Source organism: Triticum urartu, unplaced genomic scaffold (genome assembly GCF_003073215.2).
Source record: "Triticum urartu cultivar G1812 unplaced genomic scaffold, Tu2.1 TuUngrouped_contig_9680, whole genome shotgun sequence".
NCBI classification, from domain to species: domain Eukaryota; kingdom Viridiplantae; phylum Streptophyta; class Magnoliopsida; order Poales; family Poaceae; genus Triticum; species Triticum urartu.
The window spans coordinates 6,318-13,946 of record NW_024120748.1 but is presented as its reverse complement, the minus strand read 5'-3'; the positions used below and the strand labels follow the sequence as shown (position 1 = coordinate 13,946).

The window sequence follows — 7,629 nt, the reverse complement described above, 5'->3', positions numbered from 1 at the left end:
CACCCTTTTTCTAATGAAAAACATATTCGTTCACCTAGCACCATACGGTGTAGATTGCATGCTTTATTTTTTGACTTCCACATATGTACTCGTTCCACTTTCAGAAATCCAGTATTATCTCAATGGAAGTAAGAACAGAGTCTAATAGCTGCAAGCAATATGTAGTTTAGTCAACCTTGGAAAGAGAATCGCAGCAATCAGCACCAAGAAAGGATGTGTCACATCATCAGCTGAAATCGAACTGATGATAGGCAGGTGCTTTGAAATGTTGGAGGTAAGACTTTCTATTATGAATTTGGTTGTCATAACGGTTTCGAAGCCAGGCTTTCGTCCTACCCAGGTTTCAGGCAACATGTATTTGTTTATTACTTTGTTTGCTGATACTTTGGTTGTTTTTCAGTGCCCAAGGGCTGTCGCGAGCTATTCACTGTATCGTGTCAATCCTTTTATAACTGCTCTTTTTCTTTCTATACATTTAGTAGAAACCATTTTGGTCGAATAAAGTAGGGAGTACTTCCAGCGGTGGAATCTCTGAAGATTTCATCACATGTAGGTTGAGAACATGGCAGCTTGGTAGGGTGGCGTCCGTGGCGTTATTGAATGCGTCGGTTGTTTAAGCTATATTTGTTGCTGTCCATCAACTGTCCAGTTCCTTCTTATTTTGGGTGGATACAGTATAAGGCAGGGATATCGTAGCTTGATGGAGATAAAGATATTTTGTGAAGGAAACAGAGTAGTTATTGTCAATACTGACGCAATTACTGTCCATCAACTGTCCACTGTGAGTTTTTTTTTTTTTAAAAGAGAGCTCCCTCTCCGATTTCCATTAGATAACGGATGAGTTGAATCACTCTGTATTGCATTCGATGAGCAGTGTTACAACGATACAAATTGGGAGGCTGAGAAGCTCCCGAGAGAGACGGCACAATCCGTATATCGTGTAGGATACAGTTACAACAGGAAACGCAAAGCGTGTTGTGTGGTTAAAAATCAAGTCATGGCATCATGTCCTCGGATGTTGTACATTCAGAATTTGAGATGCATCTAACTGTCAGCATTGTACTGTATGCGAACTTAACGGCAGGCATTTGGTATGTGACCAAGAGAGGCAGACATATGGAGCTCCGGTGTGCTGCTCTGCGAACTCATGACGAGGCGTTGGCCCGTTGACAGGCGAGTAGAAGCTAGCTGACTATGTGAAGCCATATCAAGATCATCTCCGACGCCAACATATCAAGTCGGTGACGAAGCAGGCCAGAGTAGCGAAGCGCTGCCATGGCAGGATGCTCAAGCCAAGGCAAGTGCTAGAATGGGCGAGGTGCTTGCGTGCACATTGCTGAGTTCTAGTTGAACCTACAGTGGTATGTAGAGCAAGCAGTATGCGTGCTGGTGTTTTGAGTGATCTACTCCATCCAAATGAAGAGTAATAGTGTGTTGTTTCAGTTGTAAGTGGGGAGGATTTAATATGCTGTAATCCAAACAACCCAATGGATCTACATCCATGTTCGATACATTCATGTGTGGAAGGAATAAAAGAAATTCAATCAGAATGATGACACAACCCCTTCATGCATCCAAATTCGTCTTTCAATATGGTTTTTGGACATATGTCATATAGAAGAGGGGAGTGATGGAGCCAAACATTGATTGTTCATCAAGGAAGGGATCCCTCTTTGACAGCAAGCCAAGTCTTTCCACGGGCAGCGAGTAAACTAGTCTACTACTACCAACACAATAAACAGAGGATTGTGTTGGAAGGAGAAGTCTCAGACCAATTTCTTTCTTACTCTTTTTCTGTTTTGGAAGAAACAGAGGATTCAGAGAGAGAGAGAAATACAAACTCTTCCCTTGCTGTTCCCCTTACAAAACATGCCGAAGTGCAGTAAATGCGGCGCACTGCTGATGATATGATAGCCGTCATTCTCCTCCTGCGCTGCGGCGCACTCCTCTTCCACCGCCACCGCCACCCCCTTTCCCTTTACCTTTTTGTGTGGCAGCCCCTGTTGAAAGTCCCTGGATGTCTGCGTTTGCTTCGGAAAAATCCACCTCTTGTCCATCTCCCATGCCCCTCCACCTTGTTTCAATAGGGCCCGTATCCAACAGCAAGCGGCAAGACTTCAGGCAAGCCGGACCAGCAGCATTCTATTGTTGTGAAGCAAACGCTGATCATTTCGCCACCGCCTTCCATCTTATATGTGCTAGCAAAGAGAAGCAACCCACAAAAAAAGACGTAGTTAAGCACTTGTAACAGTTCCAGCAGGGGAAAATGCAATGACCCAAACGCTAGAGGACAGTAGTACAGTACAAGCCATACATGCGAAGGTAAAAATGAATGGCCTGGTTTGACTTTTCTCATCACACCGGCACTTGTAACACTTCTTGTGGGCTGAAGAATGAAGATGTGTTTGGTTCGCTGCAACCAAGGAAAAAAAACAGGATGATGAATAAGTCAATAAGTATATAACATGGCTTCACACTCCATAGATACACCACAATTTAACAAGGATACGCAAGAAGTCGGTACAGTACAACTTAAAACCTTTTTTTTTGTGGGAGTTACAGTAGCAGAAACTGGCTGGCTCATCCACATCTTTTAGCCAATTCGATCCATTGCTTCAAATGAGGTTGATCAACAAAACTCTAATAACATCATAATTGGCAGTAATTAGCTCCACTGACAGTATGGATCTGACTGCAGCAGGGAAAATGGCAATAAGAGTTAGGCACTCACAAATCAGTCACTAGTTAGGCAAGATTCACATGTAAGCAACCCAGGAGCAACTAAATTCTTGTCACAGCAAGCATCCTGATCAAGTGTTGACTGATCAAATCAAAATTGCACTATTTTCTCACGGATACGAATGCAAACAAAATAATAATAATTACAGTCAGTCTAAAGATTAACAAAACTAATGCTGACAAAATGGAGATCCTCGGTAAACCTTAAGAGAGACTGCCCTGGATTGGGGAACATAAGTATTTTCCAACTGTATTTAGTAGACTGAGGAAAGAACAGTGGCAAGCTTAACAAAGGTACTTTCCGTGTAATGTTTCCCGAGATGCAGAGGTCAACAATTTTTTTTGTAATATAAAGCCAAGATGCAGATGTCAACATAATAAGCTTGTTTTGATTATTATTAATAGGTTGTGAAATATGCAGACAGCCTTTTACCTCCACTATTGCTTCAACTATTCACTGTTTCAACAAATGTGTTGTGTAGTTCCAGATTAGTACCACATGCATGCCAGGGCGATCAACCAAAAGGAAGAACCTTTGTTCACCCTGAAAACTTGGAAGCACAAGTCAATTAACATTCCTACTTTTGCGCAGAAACGCGAACAATTACAGAACCACCTTCCATATAGATGCAAAGGGCGAACATACTAGACAAACCTTTCAGTGATAGCCTGACAACTAAATATATGAAGTTGGATCCAACAGATGCACCAACTAAATTAATGCCGTAACTGACGTAAGATTCTGAGAGTACATGTTATTTGAAATAGGAAGGACTGAAAAGAGCGAACGACTGAAAACTGTTATACCTTTCTTTTGATCTTCAAACCTGGACTTTCTAGGTACACCGCCAAGTCTTTGTGAGTAACAACCAAATGAAAACGCTAAGTACCAGGAACCATGCCAGAGAAAACATGATGATACCTAACAAGCCAAGATAAATGATGAATGCTAGAACACCTGGCATCGAGAGCAATGTAGCAGTGGGTGAGAAAATGGCAAACCTTAATATCAGTAGCGAAGCACAGAAGTCTCGCTTATTATGTGGTGATATTTTGATCCTCACACCCAAAGTTGCCACATACACCCACCAAGTCTTAACAATTGATGTCGGACGAAATTTAAATGTAAAGTATGTAGAAGCCTATGAGACCAAACATAAGAACACCTGCACAACAAGTCAAGCAAAATGTTGAACACCATAAAACTTAGTAATGATAGCATGTAGCAGTGATGAGAATATTGCAAACGTTATATCAATAGCAGAACACTGAAGACTGACACTTACTCTACAATCATTTCGTGGTAATATCTTGATCTCGACACTGAAATTAGTCGTGTACACCATGTCCTGTTGAGCGATGGCTACCAAAATTTAAATGCAAAGCATGTATAGAAGCCTACGAGTAAAACATAAGAACACCTGCACAGAAAACTGAAACAAATGGTGAAGACATGAAAGGTTTTATGATTTTCGTCCAGGAAGTAAAACAAAGAAACTCCCATAAGGCATTAACTGAAAAATTATAGTGATTTTATCAAATTGTATAGTACAAGTAGTATATGGTAGATCAGGAGTTAAGATCCAGTTAGATGTACATACCAGATTTAGGTACAGGAAGGTAGAAGGTTTTTGGTAATATCAATAGTGTAGCACCAAAGTCTACTTCATTTCTGAATTATGCTGTGGTAATATTCTGATTCTCACACCAGAACTACTTAGTAGACCATCGAATATTTGAGGAGAAACGAAAATCCAAATGTACATGTAATATTTTGAGAAGAACACCTGCACAGAAAAGCAAAAGAAATTATGAATACATGACCAATTTCACGATTTTTTTCCAGGAAGAAAAACAAAGAAACTTCATAAAGCACTAACTGATAATCAGACCGGTTTTCTCAACATGTGAGTGAGAAGAGAAGGGGAGTGGAGAAGACGTTTTAATAATTGATATGAAACAGCAGGAGCAAAGTTTTAAGTTAGATCTACTTACCAGATTTATGTACAAGAAGCTGGCCACAAGACCTTCATCTATGTGACAATTGTACAGCTAGAAGAATGTACACCAACCGCAAGAAAGAAGAACAATGTACACGGGAACTCGAAGGCAAAGACCTGCACAACAGATGAAAACAATTAGATTATGTTGCACGGGAAAAAAACAAGGGTGATTGTGGGATCTGGGAGCGGATGTGGACAAACAAGGAAGTAGTTTTTTTTTTACCTTTTATAAGTCTTCCAGTTGCAGGATGATTTTTGGGATGGTTCCCACTAACCCTTTGCACTGCTGTTTTAGCTCCGCGCTGCCACAATTCCAGACAATTAATTTTTGAAGTGATTTGGGGAGGCCATCCTCTGGTAGCGACCGGATAACCGGGCATGAGTAGACCGATTGTGAGTGAGAAGAGAAGGGGAGTGGAGAAGACGTTTTAATAATTGATATGAAACAGCAGGAGCAAAGTTTTAAGTTAGATCTACTTACCAGATTTATGTACAAGAAGCTGGCCACAAGACCTTCATCTATGTGACAATTGTACAGCTAGAAGAATGTACACCAACCGCAAGAAAGAAGAACAATGTACACGGGAACTCGAAGGCAAAGACCTGCACAACAGATGAAAACAATTAGATTATGTTGCACGGGAAAAAAACAAGGGTGATTGTGGGATCTGGGAGCGGATGTGGACAAACAAGGAAGTAGTTTTTTTTTTACCTTTTATAAGTCTTCCAGTTGCAGGATGATTTTTGGGATGGTTCCCACTAACCCTTTGCACTGCTGTTTTAGCTCCGCGCTGCCACAATTCCAGACAATTAATTTTTGAAGTGATTTGGGGAGGCCATCCTCTGGTAGCGACCGGATAACCGGGCATGAGTAGACCGATAATTCCTTGAGGTTGGTGAGCTTTTGCAGCCCTGCAGGGAGGCTCTGAAGCTTGCTCAAGTTGTAAAACATCAGTTTCTGGAGGGAGACGAGCAGATGAAGGGCATCCTCTTGCTCCTTAGTAAAGCACTCCATCTCTTGGTTCACAGAAAAGCCCAGGACGGTGAGGGAGGAAGACAGGAGGTTGCAGATGGGAACAGCTAGGAGTCCCGTGGCATCATCCGTACAGAGCTCCTGCAGTTTGCATCCATTCAGGGGCGAAACAAGCTGCTGCAGTTCCTGCTCTTCAATACCCGGCTTCAGATCCCGCGCTGGTGGCCAGCCGGTGATGTCACGGTTTTCAAGGAGCACACATTTCAACTTGTACATGACAAACAACGCTAAAGCGTCCAGTATAATGATATTGGGCAAAACAAAACAAAGCCTCAGAGTTCGTGCTGGTGGCCTGTCCGTGGTGTCATGGTTTTCAAGGCGCACACATTTCAACCTGTACATGACAGACGACGCTAAAGCCTCCAGTATAATGACATTGGCCAAACAAGACAAAGGCTCAGAGTCCGCGCCGTGTGAATGAACGTGATAAGCAAATACTGGCAGTATTCAGTAGGATGCCAAGAGTATTGAATCTCCACCAGCTGCTTACTTTACGGTTTCACCCTCTCTTTCTCCGTTGATTATAGGGAAAAAAAATAGTTGTCTACAGGGAAGAAAAAAACAAGTGGTTGGTGAAAAATCGGGGAAGACAGTAGGAAGCTCGACGAGGAATAAGCAGGGGCTCCGATTAATGGGATTTCAGCCTTTTTAGTCTGTTCTGTAGTAAGTTGCAACTTGTAACCATGCACGCCTAGGAGATTACTACTACTAGTACTACTACTACTACTACTACTTAGTTAACTGTAATGATAGTATCTATGGTCAGGATATTCACATACCTAGATTGACACAGTGAGATGTGATGCTAACATTAGAATACCCCATATATGCAATCGTCTCAATTTATTCAAACAGCAAAAACTAATCCGTCGATTATTTATCCCATCAGGGTGGGTGATTGAGTAGGACAAACAGAACAAACATTTTACTAGTAGAGTAAATAAAGAAATCCGATCTACCTTTATATAAGTTGTTGCTTGCGGACAGAGGTGAGGAATATGTACTAAGGTGGTCGCTGGTGGTGAGTGAGGGAGAAGATGACGGGCTTTGGGTTTTCTTACCTCCATTCCAAGGCGGGACACGCCTGAATCTGAATGTATGCAAAAGTAGACCATCACTTTCTGATCTGACTGAAAGTAAAGCCTGAAAAAAAACACGATAGGAGGTCGAGGGATTAACTTTCTGTTTGTAATGAATTAACTATTATACGGACAAGCTTGGCACGGTAACTCTGAAGCAAGGAAAGCTCAACTGACTGTTGAAGTAGTATGAGAATATCAATGGCCTGCACTAATCGCGTACGTACTCAGTAAGTTTGCATCGCCAGGTTCAACCGAGGGGAAATATTTCTCTATAAATTGGCGAAACTGGTAATACCAAGTTCAATCAGCACTCATTAACTGCAGCGCAAGTCACACCGGAAAGGCGACGAGCGCACGGTAACAGCACCGATTGATTCGAACAGTAAAACTAATCCATCCGAAAAATTTCGCCACTAAAGAAGCGCGTGGGAATGGAGCGCGGCGCCGCGGCCACTCAATTCCCCAATAGCAGAGGAACAAAAATGGGAATCCTACGAGCTTCGGGGGGGGCGGGGGAGCCACCGCAGCGCAGCGCTGAGAGCGGCGGCGTCCACCTCCATCGACCACGGATAAACTCTAGCGCAAAACTGTATTTTTATTTATTTTTACAGTTAAAAAACAACCTTTACTACGGAAAATCGTTGTGGAGCCCGTTTCTTGTAAGAAAAATCGAAAAATAACTTGTTAAGTTTCAAAGAATTTATATGAACGCTTGTGTTTCAAAGAATTCACAGCCGAATAATACATGATAGTAAGTGACTCATTAACAAAG

General features: G+C 42.1%; 1 protein-coding gene and 1 long non-coding RNA gene across 9 annotated transcripts; both read right to left on the bottom strand.

Annotated features, from left to right (window-relative positions):
- Window positions 1-1,593: 1,593 nt before the first annotated feature.
- On the bottom strand, window positions 1,594-5,128 carry LOC125532334. 8 transcript variants are annotated; one of them, XR_007294022.1, is made up of 11 exons: window positions 4,966-5,128; window positions 4,735-4,856; window positions 4,341-4,526; window positions 4,026-4,172; window positions 3,742-3,905; window positions 3,547-3,661; window positions 3,173-3,283; window positions 2,732-2,806; window positions 2,540-2,640; window positions 2,315-2,413; window positions 1,594-2,198 (listed from the first exon to the last, which is right to left on the bottom strand). It is a non-coding gene; the product is annotated as an uncharacterized LOC125532334 (long non-coding RNA). The 8 variants fall into 8 exon arrangements; XR_007294019.1 differs by having other exon boundaries at window positions 3,173-3,661; XR_007294018.1 differs by lacking the exon at window positions 2,732-2,806 and having other exon boundaries at window positions 2,540-2,692; window positions 3,173-3,451.
- Window positions 5,129-5,221: 93 nt separating this feature from the next.
- LOC125532333 lies at window positions 5,222-6,940 on the bottom strand. The gene is made up of 3 exons (XM_048696435.1): window positions 6,837-6,940; window positions 5,455-6,319; window positions 5,222-5,345 (listed from the first exon to the last, which is right to left on the bottom strand). Exon 2 carries the CDS (start codon window positions 6,115-6,117, stop codon window positions 5,458-5,460), a length of 660 nt encoding a protein of 219 aa, XP_048552392.1. The 5' UTR covers window positions 6,118-6,319; window positions 6,837-6,940; the 3' UTR covers window positions 5,222-5,345; window positions 5,455-5,457.
- Between the last annotated feature and the right edge of the window lie 689 nt (window positions 6,941-7,629).

Excerpts from the sequence above, each read along its gene's own strand:
- LOC125532333 (XM_048696435.1), bottom strand. The coding sequence starts at position 6,117 with ATGTACAGGTTGAAATGTGTGCGCCTTGAAAACCATGACACCACGGAC.